This window comes from Diadema setosum, chromosome 14 (assembly GCF_964275005.1).
Source record: "Diadema setosum chromosome 14, eeDiaSeto1, whole genome shotgun sequence".
Lineage (NCBI taxonomy): Eukaryota > Metazoa > Echinodermata > Echinoidea > Diadematoida > Diadematidae > Diadema > Diadema setosum.
Genome location: NC_092698.1, coordinates 23657135 through 23676558, shown reverse-complemented (window position 1 = coordinate 23676558; position 19424 = coordinate 23657135). Strand labels below are relative to the sequence as shown.

Below are 19424 nucleotides of genomic sequence, written 5' to 3'. Positions count from 1 at the left end.
GAAAATCTAATCTTCACTGCATTCTTTTCTGTTGCCGTCATCTCTCTCTCTCTCTCTCTCTTCTCTGTAAGTTTATTTCATCATCATGATTATGCTTTCTTTATGATCGCAGAAGTTCTCCCCTCGAACCCCACACCCACCCGCCTTCACTCTATTACCTTTCTTGCTCTCATTCTTTCTCGGTGCCATCCTACAATTTATTAGGCCCCTGGACAGGTTGACAGGGACAAACTTGAATGGAATCCAAGCTCATCAACAACAGACATCCTTAGAGATCAAGTCGATGTCCTCGTTACCTTCAGAGATTAACCTCCACGCATCGAGATTCTCGATTCCCTATAGTCTAGGACCCACTAGGGCCCCATTTCATAAAAACTTCATACATGTATATGATAGCAACTCTTGATTTAATGGTAATTGTCATAGTAACGACAAGAATCCAGCTTCCTGATTGACTGTTGCCATTGGAAGTTGCCATTCCAGCAAGAGTTGCCATCCTAACATCTTTTATGAAATGGGGCCCAGATTCCCGTTCGGAATGGATTGAAACATGAAAACAATAACAACAAACAAACACATCACGGCTCCTATGGTTAATTTTGCATTCATTATGTATACAAAGGTCTGCTGGGCGGGTCCATGCATTTTATGCTTGTGCAGGGTATGCCAGTGTCAAGTGTAGAGGGACAGGTAATTGATCACGTGCGATACTTCAGATAGTTCTTGCAGATGCGCACCCATGCATGCTATACAATTTGGTACCCATGACGATGACGCACAACATTTTTAAAGATCTAAAGAACCACTGAGAAATACCAGCTGTTCATCAAAATTTCATAATCACCCGGTACTTGACCTTTATCAAACTATTATAACAATTACGTCAAAGATAATTACGAAGAATACTTTAACCCAAGCATTGTGAAGAGTTATACAATGGTCACATTTGTAAATACCAAAGCGGCAGTTACTTCAGAGATAATAAACATGATAAAGTTGATTGCTCAGTTTTGCATCAACAAGGAACAGTTTTAACGTAGATTGGTAAGTCTCCTCGACTAATCATACGTTTATCGTTGGTTTGCTGTTGCTCTTGTTTTGTTTGTTTGTTTGGGGCTCTCTCGTTTCTTTAGGGTGTAATATGGTGAAATTGGAGGGGTGTGTGGAGATTGAGAGGGTGGGAGCGGGGACCGTATATAATGCAAGTAGTGGATCTTTGCTATAATCATTTTGAGCTATCCGCATGTATACCCTCTGGTGTAATTGGATTCAGGACGCAGGATGCGGTTGCCATGTCAACCACGTATCCCGCTAACGAAGTAAAACAAGCCTCTCCCGCGACGCACCCTTTAAAGCAAAATGCCGCCTTTCGCCAATCAACGAGGCATATAATCCCTTGAAAGGAAATATAGTGTCATAAATGTCACTTTGAATACCAGAATAATTTAGTAAGATTTTATTCCGGATTGCTAATTATCATTTCTTAACATCTAGAGGAACGATAAAACTTTAGGTCTTCCATTAACATTAAGCCTAAAACCTTATACATTGAGATTAAACATAGATCTTAAATAAATATTTAGCCTTTTTTTGCATGCATTTGTTGTAATGAAGTGTAATACTTTAAACTTAGATACCATTGTACAAAACTTAAAACGAAATTTTGTTCCGACTTTGAAGACCTGGTATTCTGTCGCCTTCTGACGTCCTCAGATGTATAAAATGGGTGGGACCCAAAAGAGTACTCTTAATGCTACATTTTTTCTACTGCATTCACCCACCCAACTGAATAATGTTTTTGTATTTGTTTTGGGTGTTTTTAACATGCGTGTTAGCTATAAACGACGGAATTTTGAAAAGATGCATAATTTAGTAGGCCTATATACGTATACAGAAGCGAAAATTATGACAAATAATGCCCTTTGTGATACGATAATGCCAAAGCATGATCGTTCATTTTATGCAATGACGCCACAAAATTTATAAGGTATTGGAGCAACATCAGCGACAAGAGCCACTCGAGTGACTTTAACTTGTCATGGTTGTAAACTTGACAGTGACCTCGATGGTATAGCTTGTTAATCAAAGGGCGCGCTGTTTTGTTGATAGCAAACGTGCCAGACGGGGCCGCACCGAGAAACAAGCCGGTGAGTCACGCTAAGACAACAGGTGTTGCTCCGTTGACATCACGACGGACGAGGCGGGCTCACAAGTCGTCGACCCATATTTCTTATTCTCTCCGAGTCTCTCTTTCATCGTATTTCGATACATTCGGTTGATTTTTTTTTTTTTTTGTAAGTCTCCTTCGAAGACGGTAAGTGAACTGTTTGGTTAGTAATGAACCCACTTTTGCAGATCGATGTATTGCAACACATAGTGGAGTTTGTTGCATAAAACGCTTAACCTGAGAAAAACCATGGAAGGAACTAAAAAAAAAATCAGGTTAGTATGATTCCGCCATGGAATTTACACAGGAAAAATTCTATTCAAAATTAATCGCAGTTTTTCTCAGGTTTAAAAAAAAAAAGTTTTATGCCCCAAATGATATGTATCAAGACGGTTATTGGCGAACTCTCACTTCTTGTTCAATCACAACATCAACAACAATTGGCTACTTCACAAACAAACAAAAAACAGAATAATGTGTAAAGGAAATCAACTTCTGAACTAAACGGTTAAATACTATATATTCGACTGTATAATTCACCGTACGGCAAAGTTAAACCGTCCCTTATTATAATCAAAATAAACAATCTCCAATTCTGAGCATTACATACAAACTCAAAGGTATAGTCTTGAAGATGTGTGTCAAATCTGTGAATTATTTCATGACAGCAGGGAGCTTGAGGATCGGGTTGACTTTTTGTTTTTGACCCTCTAGCCTGCCTATCACGTATGTCCGTGGTTATGTTTCAAACTTGGCTCTTTGGTGTCACATCTGTTCTAAAGGTTAAAGACCTTTCTGTGGTGACAGATACCATTGATCCTTCTGGCGAATCAGAGACCTGGAATGCGAGCTGAAGAGAACAATGACCTTTGCGAATGTTTTGTGGAAATTCTTTGGTTTCGATATATCTTTCTCCCCCTTTTTCACCTTTTAAACGCGAATACAATATGCGAAGAATGTACATTTCACGTGTACAGATGTATTGAAATAACTGAATATGAAGTATGTTCTCCATTTTATCATTTTCCCTGCAGGCCAAAGGTACTCGAAAGCTCCAAGAACCTATAGTCGAAGCACTGTCTGTCTGTAAATTGAGAATAAAGTTGTTGTGTATCATGGGGTTGTCAGAAGTTTGATTAATTAAATCTCTCAGTTTCAAAATGAAGAATGCATTCCATGGTCAAACTGACTTTAAAAAAAACAGGGTAAGCGTAATAAAAGAACAAGGTTTTTATTGAGATAGGACTGAGAAATAGAAAGAGTTTCAAGTTTGTAATGGTTCCCAAGAACATCGGTCTTAATGAAGACAAATCTTCACTAAGTCGTCTACTCTGATAATGATGCATTCAGGCAGAATGAAAAAGTAGGTCCTGCCCATCAAAATGTCAAAGAATTGTGATGATTAACAGTGATGACACTAGATATGGCCCTTCTATGGCGCTTCATTCACGAGATTCAAACGCGTTGAGTAATCAGATTGAAATGACTACCACCATCATGATTGCCATGTAACTTATCGTACTATTTCGCTGTTCTAGAAGCATCCCATTCCTGGCGGGCATTCTGGAGCAACAAAATAAGGAATACTCGTTGAAACTGATGGAGGGCAGACGCGTAGCTCACAAGTTTTGCTGGATGACACTTTTGCACCACCATACTACTGCAAGATCAAAGAAGAACGAGAAGCAGAAGAAGCGGATGAATAGAAAGAGAGAGGAAAAAAGGAGACGATGCACAAGAAGCAAGAAAGATATCGTGCTGCAGGTTTTGTAGGAGGGGAGGATTGGTTGAAAAGGGGACAAATTCCTAAAGTTGACGTTGCTGTTTTTTTGTCAAAAAGGAGTAATATTTATCTCTCATTCGTTCTGTTTCGGAAGCACCTGGCTGGGAGCAAGAAGGGGTGGGTACACGGCCAACCTGTGCAGACATAGTGAACTTGGTTATTAAACTAACCTCACATCCTGCATAGAGGGGAAGCCAGCTTTGCTGGAAAGACTGGCGTGAGGGCATCGTATCTTTCGTCGGTTAAAATGTTCCTTCGAGTTAGAACTGCAGGTTATAGGCCCTACGTTTTTGTTACTTCAGATTTTGCAGCGCAAGGGGAAATTCAGTAGTGTTATATCAAAACCTTCTTACAGTGATGACAGTGAAACACAGTAATAAAGCGCACCAACAGTGGGCTTTTCAGAAGAAACATCTTTCATGCTTATTGAACCAAAATAAAAAGCAGTTTAATTACCAATGGTAAAAATTGCCCTTGCCCAAAAACAATCAAGTATGATGGACTTAAAATCTGGGATTGCCTCCCTGATACAAAGTCACCTTCAGCAATTCCCGCCACATGCTATTTCATAAAAATAAGTTAAAATCTGTATAGTCAAAAACGCAAGCCAGATATAGATTTCATTTGCTTCATGTCTAAATCAACATCGTCCATAAAGAAATATTCATCCTTCATTCTTCTTTTCATTCTTTGGTGTTCATTCAGATTAAGATGAAATTTGCATCTCTATGTAGTATTTTTTCTCAATCCTTGATTACAAACGTGCTTATCACAGTTAGGTAAAAAATATGTTTAATCTTATACTTCCTTTTCTTTTTTGTTGTTGTAATATCAGAATTTTCTTTATGCATACTTGTCTAGATTATGTTTTTCTGATGAGATTTAAGATTGTCCTTCATTGTCACAACCAATTGGCATTTCGAGGCACTGCTTTTACTTGATGTTTCACAGTTGCTCTCTCTCTCTCTCTCTCTCTCTCTCTCTCTCTGTGTGTGTGTGTGTACTTACGGGAATGCAGCCTAAATACAGAATGTGTGTGGATTGAACGAATGCAGCAACATTGATAGAACACGTCAGCGAAGTTTGAGAAAAATCGCACAATCAATCGGTTCGAAAGTTATGGATGTTTGAAGTTTCGGTGCTGATATCGCTGGATGAGAAGACTACTAAGGCTCATGACGTCATGGATGTGCAACGATATAGCGAAAATATAAAGGAAAAAAAAACATATTGTCACTTTTGAAATTGAAAGAACACTTGATTTACCTCTTACAGAAAGCAGGGTATAATGATACTACCCTTAGCATGTCAATAACGAGTCTTGAGGGAATGTGTAGTTTTCATACATGCCAACTGTGTGATTCAGCGATGGCGGCACCGAAACTTTACTTTGAAACGGATTGTCCGATAATGCTAAAACTTCTCTAATGTGTTTTCTACTAGTATTTCTGCATTTCTTTAATCCACATATCATTTTGGGTTCGTTCTCCATAAAAAAAAAAAAAAAATGGTTGTGTCATTAAGAAAATAAAAGCCTTGGGTTATTCACATATCCATGAACTATTGTCTTCATCAAGTTCATGCTGTCAAATAGATTACCAGTCCTGTAATGCATGTACTTTACTGATAAAATTCTGCGCCTAGTATTGCTGTTTTGATGATCCTTTTAATTATACCCCTTTGTCCAAAAATTGCATGTATTGTTATTTCGTTGTGAAATATGAAAAATAAATAAAATAAAAGAAATGAAATTCAAAGTACTTCTTAGGCACTGACAAACATGGCTATTTGTAATCAAACTTATGTAATCCTAATTAGCATAATTGTCATTCACAATTAGGCCTACATACACTTGTACATTAAGTTCTAAATGTATAAATTGAACTATGGCTGTATATGAATGTAGCAGCATTACGGCGTGATGACACAGTCAACTCATTCATTCATTTTCATTTCAAAACATAACATTTACCCAATTTTTCCCTGGTACACTTTTCTAGTAATACTATGATCACTCTCGTCGGTTTCAGCTCTCATCCTTGACAGAGCAAATATCATACCAAATCCGTACTGTGCACACTTGATTAATTTCTATGTTCACATTATCAGAAAGCGAAAACCCGAAAAAACAAACAAAGGCAACAACAAGGTGTGACAAACAACATAGACACCCGCATAGACACCTTTTTTTTTTTTTTTTTTTTTTGCACATGTTATCACCCCATGTGCATACATGCTTGACTGACGCTGAAGTCTGAGAAGTTTTTAGATTAATGTCATACATGTACAGAATCCACTCCAGCGTCTGACGCTGGTATTTAGTGTGTTGTATTACAAATTAAGTATGCACTTATATCTGTAATATTGTGAGGCACAATCATATATAAATTATGCGTTCTCCTTATATTGGTCACTTTACCCGGTGGAATCGCTCTAATTTTTGGGTTGTCCGGTGTATTCTCTCAAGGAAGCTAGCAGGAGTCAGAGGCGGCTAAATATAGCCCAGATGTAGACAAGGACAGCCCACATGAGTCCAGAGGAATTTCCCGCGTTTTTTAGATGTCTTCCGACATGGATGGTACGGGAGACTTCCTAAGCATGCGGCCATACGCCGAAGAAATCCAACGGGTTTAAGCTTGTTTAATTTGTACAGCATGACCTGTCTTCGGCATATATTTTTTTCTCTTTCTTTAGCAGCTTAATTCACAGGAAGAGGATGGATTGTTGCTTTATTATGAATAAACCATCATGATGAATAAAGAACTAATGAATCAAATTATAAATCAATGAATGAATACACGAAAATAGAGGAATTAAGGAAAAATAAACAAGAAGATTAATATATATATATATATATATATATATATATATATATATATATATAATATGTATCAGTAATGTATGTTGCATTAATCATATTCTATGTATTTGTATATCAATGTCTCCCCCTTATTTATTTATTTTTCCGCTGGACATGCATACAGGAAATGATGAAACTGCTTCTCTACATATCATCACCGATAGCTCTGGATAAATGTGATTCTCATGTGTTATCTAATGTTTTCTTTAACTCTCCCTCTTTCTTTTATGATTGAATATCTCTACTATAGTTTATAAAAACTATTCTTTTATTGTAAAAATGAAGTAATTCTTCAAGTTTTGTCACTTTCTATGAACGTGCTCTTCGAAAAAAAAAAAGGTTTGTCTTGTTCTTTTTTTTTTTTATTTTGGCCACTTCTGTAAGTGGGGCATTCGTGAATATGCAAATGTTCTATCTCTAATATTGGTTGTTTGGTAAACCATCATTATGAGTGACATAAATTAGGATTCTTGAGGTCACGTTGAGAGTTTGTGCTAACTTTTCGAGACTCCTGCCATCCAATTACTGCACACACACACACACACACGCACACACACACACACACACACACACACACAATTTTGAAAGACATGGTCTTTTGTCTCTCTTCACTGTACTTATGGATCTCTCTCCTGCATGTACAAATTATATCAGCGATTTTTTTTTTTTTTTTTTAATATATATATATAATTTCTGCCTGGCCCGCAGCAATGTGATCCAAGCCTGTAATGACCTAGTGATGTCCAGAGTATGTGAGGGGAGAAAAAGAATGTCTGAGCGCCGTCAATTGTGATATCCCACACGTTGGCTCAGGATGCTCTTCTGTCATTTAAGAACATCAGCAGTATATGGGAGGAAGCTACATTTTGTAATCCGACAAGTGACAGTTCACGCGGGCGTTAGTTGTGTCTGCGTGTACGGAGACAACAATACACAGTTGATAGATATAGGTGGATAGAAGCATGTAGATAGATAGAATGAGATACGGAGAGGTAAACAAATTGATAGAGAGAAAGATGAATGAGAGGTAAGGGGAAACATGAAATTCACCTCCCTCCTCCTCCCCTTCCCCCCCCCCCCCCCCCCAAAAAAAAAAAAAGTTTGCATGGTTGAGGGAAAAAATTATATTCTCTTGAAAATAAACAGGACTGTGAAGGAAGGAGCTTGGGATTGATATTTCCATGATATGCGATTTGTTTATTTCCTTGCTGAATCTGATGGAAAATAGTGTGATCTTGGCAAAGTACGATTAGCTGTAACATCTTATTGATTTCATTATACACTTATCTTCGTATTCTTGAATCAGCATTGGCCTTGATTTCTTTGGAGTGCAGAAATAGCAAATGTAAACAACTTTTGCGATCGATTTAATCATTTTACACTTTGCTGTATTTAAAGACCTCATACTGGGACATGAGACGTTGAGAAAAAAAAAATCCCTCCCCTCTCTTAGTCTATAAAACTGACATTGCCCCTTGATGGGTACTTACGTGCCCAGGGTTCTGTTGCATAAAAGTTATAATAAACCGCAAGTCAAGAAAATGATACGCAACTTGATTTTCAACCAACCAGAATGGAGCATTTGGGACTTACGTTTGATCTTCTTGACTTGCGTTTGATGCTAACTTTAATGCAACGAGGCCCTGCTAGCGTAAAGTTGCAATGGCATTGCATCACTTCTATAGCGTAAAGTTGTGTAGCGACAATTTACTATCCCTCACATTCGAGAGGAATTAATCGGGAAGTACATCGATATGATCCATAATTGTTGAGTGGTTCCAGGATGCTAACCGAAATTTTGAAGTGGTTTCTACCTCAAGAGGTCGCATCATCAAGTGGTGATGGTAACGAGTGTCACTAGAATTTGAATCTTCCCGGAATTGTTTGCTTTCAAAATCAACAACAGATTGTTTTCCCTTAATCAAGTTTGATATCGAATGTCATTTTTGATCCTGCTCCGCGAGCTCATCTCATGCGTAAATCAAACATGTTTCATTTTTTTTTTCATTCCATACAAGGAAGTAAATAATAAGACTTGTCGGTTCCTAAGAAAATCAACAAACTTCGAAGAACAAAAACACATCAAAAACGAATGGAAGGGATCATATCTAGGTCATACTCCGATGATGTTTGTACTCACGGACAGGGTCATTTTCAGGTCATTCCCAAGTAATTACAATACTTGCACTTAATTGTTATCAATGTATTAAATTGAATGGGTTGTTGTATGTTTGCATTTTTAACTATTCTGTAATACGCTACATTTATCAAATTCATTATTCAAAAGAATACATTCTTCAATGCTTGAATAGTTTTCGCAATTCAAATAACGGTGTGTCAATAAATTAGAATCTATCATTCAGATTTCTTTTCCGCTAATTCAGAAATGTTACAACATAACCGATAAAACTATGCCTTTTTTATTTCCCACTTCTTCTTTTTTCTTTGTTTGCATCGATATAGATTTCAGTCAGTGAGTCATCCAGACGCCCAATATCCTCGCTTTCCTTTCAATCTCCGTTTGCATCTTTTGCTATGAAATCTAAAAGCCACGCAAATTTAGTGGGTAAAATTTTGGTCTTTTTTCCCAAAAAAAAAAAATTTGTCCAGATATGTTAAAGATTGCGTTTAAGTTTTTGAGATGTTTCGGAATATTTTCCAGAGGATATTAACTATAAAGCTACAGTGTATTTCGATTTGCCACTAGAAAAAAAAAAAAATTCTCAACTTGAAGAAGATAATCGATAGTCGAACATTGACTGTTATTGCACTTTATGATTCCGTCAGTGATGAGGATGTTGATCTTAAAAACAATTTGACAAACCACAACGAGTATAGACAATATTTGCTAAAAGATACTAGTAGTTGACTCTTTATCATGTTTATAGTGTCTGGTCTTTACAATTATATTCATTCAGATTTCCATGTGTTAAAGGAAATCGAGACCTACAGATAAATGTGGATTGAGTGTAACCAGCAACATAAGCATGATTAGTAGAACACATCAGCGAAAGTTTGAGGAAAATCGGGCAATCGATGCAAAAGTTATGAATTTTTAAAGGTTTGGTGTTGGAACCGCTGGATGAGGAGACTATAGAGGTTATAACGTCATGTATAACGTCATGTATGGACAACATTGTAAAGAAAATATAAAGGGAATTCCACAAAAGTCTTTTTTTCATGAAAATTACACATTCCATCAACTTGATACTGACATATGTTAAGGGTCGTAATTGTTCCCCTTGCTTTCTGAGAGCGGTTAGTCAAGTGCTCTTTCATTATGCTATAGAAAAATGAAAGCATGTTGAATTTTCTTTATATATTCTTTATATTGTTGTCCACACATAACGTCATAACCTCTAGTAGTCTCCTCATCTCCTAATGCTGCTACTTTCACTCAATCCACATTTTTCTTGGGTTTTGGTTTCCTTTAAGATTATATTCTGGACTGTTGCTAAGGGCTAAATGAGGAATTATAGTAAATGTTTGTGGAAGAATGAGAGAGATGACTGTTTCTCCTATAAGCTTTAATATTATGCAAGTTTTATAAGTCGCTGCAGATATGAATTCTAAGTATATTTTCCCCACAATTTCACAATGAAAATGACATGATGATATTGTTCGTCTGCGATAAATTCGTGTACAATCACTGTCTGGCAAAGGGAGATACGAGAGATACTCCCAACGTGAATCAGTCTCTAAAGGATAGGTGGAATTTGCCCGGATTGTTTGTAGGATGCGGGCCAGGGGCGTGTTTGGGTGGTGAGTATATTTCCCGTTAAGCGACACTGGGAATTCTCTCTCACAACTTTCTCAGGTGTACGTGACAAGACACGAACAATTTGCTTGGCCTGAAGACGGAGACATTATCACCCAGGGGAGATTTCTGAGAGGATCCGAACTCTATCTTTTGTCTTCATTATCCCTTGCCATCCAGTATTTAAGACAGTTTATAATCAATTCTCTTCGAAGCACTGCTGTTCTCTGTTCAGATATTCATTGTATTGGGGTGCATCGATGTTCTATTGGGGCCGGCTTTGTCTTTTCTCTCGCTGTCATTTCTTTCCTTATTCCGTAGTTCTAAATGCAAGGTTACATAATTTTCTTTGAAGAACCCGAAGTTTACATGCATTGCTTTCAGTGGATCTTCCATTCTTCTCCAGAACAAATTGATTTCTTGAAAATAATATGAAATGGACATATAGTACAGTTTATTTTGTGCTGATGATGTGATAATGTACTAATTTTGTCTTTCAGTTTGTTCTACTGGGGAACTTACAGTCACTTAATTGGGCTCTTGAAATCCAATCAATCCTTTTGTGTCATAATATTAAATTCGTGAAGAATTGTCCAGTTGTGACATGTTGCAAAGGTCGGGTTATGAGGGTGAATTGAAGGATGGCAATGAAATAATAATTGTATACTGCAAGGCAAGTTCCAGCTAAATGCATGGGAACACAAAGGTTAACATGCTTGAACATGTCCAGGTCTGAAGCTTTAAGCCCGTGTAAGTCTAACACTATCTTGAAATGTATGAGTTTGTAGTTTCTGCTGCGATTCAACTCTAGATTGTCCTGTGGATAGAATATGTTGAATTAAAGAAAGATTACAAAAAATACCTCTATTTATCTCTGCCTTCCCAAATAACGCTTATTTTGTGAGATGACTAATTTGACTTCTACAGAACGTTGTCGATTTTAATATACCAAATCATGTGTTTTCATTTATGATATCATGACTGAGCTTTGCACTAGAAGTCAGTTGTCATTAGCTAGAAAAACGAAAGAGAAATGCCAAGAAATTAATGTATGTATCCTTCCCGTTTTATCTTGTTTTGAATAATCAGTGGCTTTTTGATTTGTTTTCCTATTCTTTCATTTTGGAGACGAATTCTCATTTGCATGACCCGCGAAAGAAACAGCGCCATCATCTGAAATATTGCTGACCAAAATCTGACACAGTCTACATAATTATGTTTGTATGTTCTCTTTAAAAACCAAAGCCCAAAAGGCATGGGAAAGATATCCGTCAGAGATTTAGATGGCTAGCAGCAGTAGAATGTAAAGGAATTCCTGAAAGTGTCTCCAAATTATTTTTCTAAAACCTCTTACGATCTTCAAAGCGATGAAGTCCGGACCGGTATATGGCGGTTTAGGTCACATCATGCTGCTTAGAAGCATAAATATTGTGATATGATGGAACATTGTTACAGCATAAATGTTCATAGGATACTTCGCAACAATATACGTTGCTATAGTGACTGCTTTCATACCAGTGGGCCATCACCTCAACTCCATACTGACAAGACAGATTCCGCTTCTATATCGTACATATGTATTTTCTTATCTTTCCAGTCGTCGTTGCTCTGGATCATAGATTCCATCTGTATGCCGATTCGTTGGTGCATGTAGATGATGTTTAATGAGAAATTGCACAAATGAAATATCATTCATATTCAAAGTGAGGCCACATACAACAGAGTGGTATGAATCAATACACATTTCAGCTTTATTGTTTCAGAATGAAAGACAAGGAGTATATAAAAATACTGTGGTTGACACTTACAAAATTACTTACACGAAACAACCACTGCATAGCTTACAACTTATACAAAGATAATCACTCTACAAGGCAAATATATGTATATATATAGATTATATTATATATATTTGCCTTGTAGAAAAAGGGAAGAAAAGGAGGAACAGTAAGAGGAATAACGATTTCAAAGCTACGCACCAATTTCTCTTTCCTTTCTCATATCTCATATATATATATATATATATATATATATATATATATATATTAGCGGGCTTATGTCTATTCACAGTGGGTTGCGATTGTGTATATAACTATTTAATCATAGTTATGATGTCACTTTCTTCACCATCGTGCTCGGTGAAAGATATGAAAAAGAAAATTCCACCGTTCATTTTTTTTTTTGACAGTCATGTACACATTTCTTGTATTTGTTATCATTGTTCAATAATATCATATAATTACACCTCAGAATGAAATGACAATACAACACATGCAATGTTGAGGAAAGAAAGAGAGATATCGTAGTAGAAGCGAAATGGACATGTTACTAGCATATAAATCACAGGCAGCACAGAGAGAAATGGGTCATCTTTCCTTGAAGGGGCCAACGTTAGTACTATCTCTTCTTCAAGGAATATAATTTCTCATTCCCCTTTAATCTGGGACCACTCACAGACATGTCTAAATTTAACTTGTTATCTCTCAGCAGTGACCGCATTTAGTTATACCACCACAATTTGTAACTGACTGATCAAAGCATAGATATATTTTGCTCTTTAATTGTTGTTGATGTACTGTATATTCAAAGTTAGGAGACTCTATATGGACTGTCGTGGCATTCTAGCGTCGCGTTACGTGAGGATAGTAACGTTACTCATCATCAACTTCTTATGATCGCTATCGCTTCCTATAGATATCCGTCCATTCGTACTTTTCTTATAAAAACCATGTATTCAAAGGAATATCAATCTCGTGATAATAATCCAACAATTTCAAGAGGGCGCTTTATCACTGGAGGTGGGGTGGGGTGCGAATTGAAGTTCTCACTGATCTCAATTCGACTGCACAGACTACCGGGTCAACACTTTCCGTACACAATATAACATGAGAGCAAAGATAACTTCAACATGCATTAATGATTTAATTTCACATAACAATGTGTGAAGCAATGTTGCCACATAAATGAATGAATATATTGATATGCGTCACGTAAAATCAACATTTTATTATCAATTTACAAGCAACCATTTACCTGATAACCTTAAAGATGGGATGGTGTCATTGTTTGGAGAACTGACACTGGGTTTAAACGGGTATTCTTCTTTCCTGTATTCTTCTTTCCCGGGTTAACCATCAATGCAGACGACATTTCCATAAACCCCATGCAAATTTGGTAGAATGAGTTGTCAAGAAAATAGATACTATACCATAGCAAAATTTATGGTAAAGTTGCTTTATTTTTTTTCTCCACTGTCCATTCTTGCGGTGTAAATATACATGTAGATGATAGCCCTGCTAATTTTAGGTTCTTTTCCTTTTTGGAAATACCTCTTGTCTTGTCGATACGGTTACTCTGATAAAATCAATGGCAGCAGCGTAGATGAATTCACAAGTGCATCAATGTCACAAAACAAATAAAAAATAACAGGAGAAGCAAACTCACGAGGTATTTACTAATTATGTTATTAACGCGTATCGCAATCCTGATCGGAGAGCTTCATCTTCGGAAAACCCAGTGCAGCAGAAGAGAATTCAAAACCTGAGATAAAACGTGTTCCCGACGGAGAGCTGATATTACATAGATATCGTGTGGTTTTCAACTCATTTTCCTCCCCTTCATAAGTTTGCCGCCATCAAAAGCAAATATAATAACATAAGAATCAAACAAGAAGAGTCCACGTCATAACGAGACTCTTTCCCGCTACTTCTCACTCGCTCTCTCACTCTCTCTATCCTCCCCTGTCTATCTTCTCCCAGTAGGTCCGACTAGGTGATTCACGAGACTCAATCCGGGGGAATTTCTGTCTTCCTCTGCCTGTATGGGATGAGAATCATAAATCAATTTTAGTGAGCTTAGCTATACTACACGCAGAAATATGATTCAAAATCATATGAGTATGAATCACCACAAGTTTTTCTCTTCTTCAATTATCTTTTCTCTCTATTTCACTTTGGAGTGTCAACCTTCAGTTTAAAAACATTGCCTGGAATAATGTTTTCTCGTGTTAACTTCTTCCACTTTCTGTCTATCAATCTGTGTTAACGTGTAATGAAATACGTATTGAATCTCACAAACCATAACTTTTATGATGCGATATATCCGTTAAGTCTGCATATTATGCGCACTGTGTTGAAAAGAAACAAACCGCAAACTGAACACAGTTACATCTTTAAAAAAAAAATAGGGATACTATATTTGGGTCCAAATAAGGCTATCTCTAGGACGTTATACTCCATGCACAAAAAAAAATGCTCATGAGCTGGTGGAGGTGTCAAGTTTGCACTGTACGTCATTAACAGCTGTTGAATGTGTTTTGAGTGCAAAGTAAATTGAAGATTTCCTTCACTTATGATTCTAATAGTCATTGGTACTGATATCGTTCGCACCTTCTGTAGATGAACAGACCCCCTGCGATGACACCAACAATCAGGAGGATGAGGATAAAGAAGACGTACCAGTGTCTCTGTCCCCAGGGCTGGTTTAGAAAGCATAAATAAGTATCATCACTCGTAAGAACTCATCAGGTGAAGAACAATGACGAAAATATCTGTGATCTTATAATGGTAGTTATGGTGGTCATTTTATAAAATAACTCATCATCATTATAACCGTCGAGAAGGCCTATGTTTTGCCACGACCATCAGTGGCTCGTATTCCATGCACGAGCATCATGTTGGACCCCCTTGTTTTTCTTCATTGTAATGTTATTCGTTATAATATTGATCAAAATGATGATAATCGATGAAAATATTCATACTACTTTTATTCTATACAATGTTAATGAAATTGCTGAAAACTTATATAGGTACTTGAAAAAAAAATCAAATAAAATTAAATCAAATCAAATCAAATCAAATTCATGGTCAGCGGGGAAAAGAAGACATGACGTGACGCTGATCTTGTTAATAGAAGAAGTTGAATGTTAAGCCCAAGACGTAACAATATAAATGCACGCTATGAGGTGTGTCTCTAATTCTAGTAACCATAGAAACGGAGGAAGTCCAGTAGGAAAGACGAGGGTGTTTCCTAATGGGAGAGGTCCTTTGATTCCGTGAGTTTGATGGCCCTAGTTTTCCTTTATTGCATCCAGATCCAGGATAATGTCGACCCGTTCTCAGCTCGTTTTCTATAGAGTCAATATGTTTTTGAGTGCCTAGGGATTTACCGCTAGGAAGTTTTGCTATGTGTTGTCATGGAAACCATGATAGAGATGGTGAAAGATGTCGACAGTGGTTCGGATTTTCTGTTTTTCCTTTTTCTTCTCTCTCTCTCTTTATTCCTTTCAACTATGGACGGATATAGTGCATTTCCCCCATGAGCCTTTTCAATCCAATACTATGGTAACGCAAGTGACAACCCGGATCACAGTTCTTGTTAATATCCACAAAAGGGCATATCAAGACGTTCTTGTGACTCTGGTCAGTTACTCGTGACAGCCCGTCCCAAAAGAAAAGAAGAAAAAACAAGATATTCCATAAAACTGCCAGCGATGTCCTTGAAAAGTATTAATTGCCACCGGATGGTGCAATGCACTCATGAAAAACACAGTCCAAAATCTATCTACGCCATGGTGATGCGTTCTACGTACCGTATCAGAAATCTATGGCTTTTTTAAACAGGTTGCATAGTTATAGCATTATCTAAAAACGTACAATTTCATATCAGCAAGCGTCATGCCGTCATCATCATAAGAACACTTTTAGAATTCGAAATGACCTTCTTTTAATGCATCTTTGAATTGAAAAAATACATAAATTTGTCGAGTCAGATCAATTTCTCACCCCCTTTTAAATGACAAAGTGTCGCCTTAAAAAAAAAAATAAGAAGAAAATATTATGACTATGATTTTGCCACAATGTAAAATTTGATCTCCATGGCAGAGAATGAAGATCAGAAAAATTACGGTATGATTTTGATATTCTCCCCTGTTTGTGGATTTCACACTCTATCAACTCTAAAACTGCCACAGTATGATAGCATTAATGATGAAAAGTATGTTGCTGTTTGTGAGATTGTCCACTGAAATGATGAATAAATTTAACAGAATTTTCGGCAACTAACTTCGTACTAAAAATATAGGGTTATAATAAGCATTATTACGGCACGTCTGCGTTGACTTTTATTGTTTTTTAACATGAAAGGTTAAAGGTTTCCCTGTTACTAAAAAAATCTAGAGATATACAGTGTACTACTTCCTTTATTTTTGTGCAAGAGAAGAGCAAATCATAAAAGGATAAAGACATCACGACAGAAAGAATAGTCAATGGAAAATTCATAACGCATTTTCAAAGATCCTTTTTTTAACACCTGTTGATGTGTCATAAAGACGGATAAACTCTTTGAACGTGTTCAGTTAATCACCTTTTTCCTCTTAATGTCACTGTCGTTATTGATGTTGTTTTTGTTGACAACCTCTTTGACGTCATCAATGATCAGTCTTCTTTTTTCGTCCACAAACAGACGGTAAGGGTACAGAAGTTTGTTGATGTGCGCGGGAGGAAGCGAAGTCAGCATGACAGCCAGCGAGTGTCGATCGGCGGGTTGGTCATCCACCATAGCGAAGATTGTAACGTTGGTGAAGTCCATCCTGTTGAATGCATAATAATTGTTGATGGATATCTTTAAGATGTGGAGGGTGATTTTGCACCAAATGCCTACGGCTTAGTTTGTACAAGCTTCTTTCTGCATTTTGTGGATCTTCTCTCTCGTTCCTATACTTCCGGCAGCTGTCAAATTAACGATGGCTCGATCTAACGGCTAAAGCAATAGCTGAATTATCACACACACACACACACATGTGTATTTTAATACATACATTCCACACATTCGAGAGCTTGTAGACCAAGACATGCAAAATAACAACAACAATCTGTACATCACGTCGAAGGCGCCACCAGGTCACTTACCCAGACACCGCGCCGTTGCCCGTCGCACTGTCAACGATAGTGATGTTGACGTTCGTGTGGTTGTGATTGTCACTGACTAAGGCCTCCTTCAGGACGTGCGTTATCTTGTATTCGAGGCCGTTAAGCCGAGTGTGTTTCTTCTCCAGTAAAACGCTGGTTGTAATGTTTGGCACATCTAAGGTAGACAGGCACACAGGGAAAGATCCATAACAGCATGCGACCCTTGGAAAAGTATGCATATATACCATCAGCAATGTGTTATGTTCGATGGTAACGCAGACATCAGTTGATCAATAGATAAAATTAAATCAAATAAAATCAAATCAAAATCAAATTAAATGCATTTCTAGCAGTAAATCGAGACATTGTTACACAGTATTGCAACGTGGTAAACTACAACAGAATATACTAAAGCGTTTTAAGCACTTTGGTGTCGTTAACTGACTAACATGACGTTCCTTTCTACAGCGTAAAATAGTACGCTGAGTGTTATTTCATGACACATTTCTACATACAAGCTTATCTTTCCTCTCTAACCCCAATGAATGCTTATAAGTCTGATATATGACACTTCCTTTAAAACAAAGAGAGCTACAGCAAACCATTGATTTTATTCTTGTGTGCACAGTAAAAAAAAACTGCGTCACATTCACACGACTCGCACTGACCGTTTGTGTTTGGTTTTTTTTTTTTTTTTTAGATCATAACCATCCTACATTCGAACTAACAGAATTTGGGGACTGAAGTGAGCTATAAAAAGCAGAATCACCATTGAACTGCATGATGACTGTAACCTGCCAAGTGATATACAGGATACGGATAGGGTATATCAGAATTAAATCTTTTCTGAATAATAGACCACAGACAAACGGCACACCGGAATACTGTTTGCTGAAAGGGGCAGCCCGTGTTATTCGTGTATAACACAAGTGAAAGATCATGTATCTGCTAGATAATTCACTTTAGGATTTCTGATTGTTATCCCTAAAGAAGTTGGTTTCATATTCTCTCGACCACTTTCGTAAGTGAGACATAACAATGGAGAGGTGACAAGTGTCTATGTAAACTGCCTTATATCTAAGCTCTGATTGATTCAAACAGTTTAAAGACAAAACACACATATCCATTTTAATCAGTTTGAGATATTTTAGATAAAAGCAGCTGAAAAACAAAGAAAATGATTTTATGTAGGTGTGATAATTTTAATGCTATTTTCTTGTAATGTCATGAGAGCGGTGTTATTGAAAGATCTCATTTTCTCTGTTTGATGATGGCCTTACTTAAAAAAAAAAAAAAACAAAACAATGAAAATGACGTTTGTCTGTTTTTGCATTCAAATTCTTCATTTCTAATATCTATATGGCCAGATCGAGCACTGGACTTACATGTGTCACATTCTGTTCCAATGAATCCAACGTCGCAAACACAGGCATACACAGGTTGTTCTGTAGACATGCTGAGCTCACATTCTCCGTTAAAGCATTTTATTGACCCACAAATCTCTGGGTCGTACACGTCGCACAATGCTCCCTTTGAAGTTGGTGGACAAATACACCTAATTGTAAATAATAATAAAAAACAAGAACAGATAAAGATGATGTTGAGGTGTGAATTTTCTACAACTTTCTTTGTCTCCTAAATATGAAATTTGTAAGATCACAACTGCTGATATATAATTTTAACAAACATGTCGGAAAAAAGGAACCGCGGGACTCAAAGCTGTCATCTACTGCTTTTCGTGCAGCGACACTACCATCAGGCTATCCCATGGTTCTTTTTTTCCTACCTCAACCATTACCCCTCTGCTTAATAATCTCTTGCTTTCAAAGATGATGCTGTTGATGCATGATAAATTCCAAATCATACTTCTTGGATCTGTGAGCTGAATTTGTTCTTATGCCATCATTGTTTTATCTAATAATAAATGTAGCGAAATTGAGGACAACTGT

The 19424-nt window shown here is 37.0% G+C and overlaps 2 protein-coding genes across 3 annotated transcripts in view; one reads left to right on the top strand and one right to left on the bottom strand.

Annotated features, from left to right (window-relative positions):
- LOC140237740 (F-box/LRR-repeat protein 15-like) overlaps positions 1-19424 on the top strand; it is an 81013-nt gene that overhangs the window by 49118 nt on the left and 12471 nt on the right. The window contains exon 6 of one of the 2 annotated variants that reach the window (XR_011901866.1): positions 10628-10694. The exons of the other annotated variant lie outside the window; for it this stretch is intronic. The gene's annotated coding sequence lies outside the window, so the exon portion shown is untranslated. Of the gene's footprint in view, positions 1-10627; positions 10695-19424 lie in introns of those variants that run through there. 2 annotated transcript variants of the gene reach the window in all.
- The window catches only part of LOC140238226 (uncharacterized), a 28697-nt gene continuing 23536 nt past the window's right edge, over positions 14264-19424 (bottom strand). The window contains exons 8-12 of the mRNA XM_072318162.1: positions 18861-19030; positions 17476-17650; positions 16931-17156; positions 14956-15044; positions 14264-14383 (exon numbers count right to left, since the gene is read on the bottom strand). Coding sequence (XP_072174263.1) covers positions 14353-14383; positions 14956-15044; positions 16931-17156; positions 17476-17650; positions 18861-19030 — 691 coding nt within the window. The 3' untranslated portion in view covers positions 14264-14352. The remainder of the gene's footprint in view (positions 14384-14955; positions 15045-16930; positions 17157-17475; positions 17651-18860; positions 19031-19424) is intronic.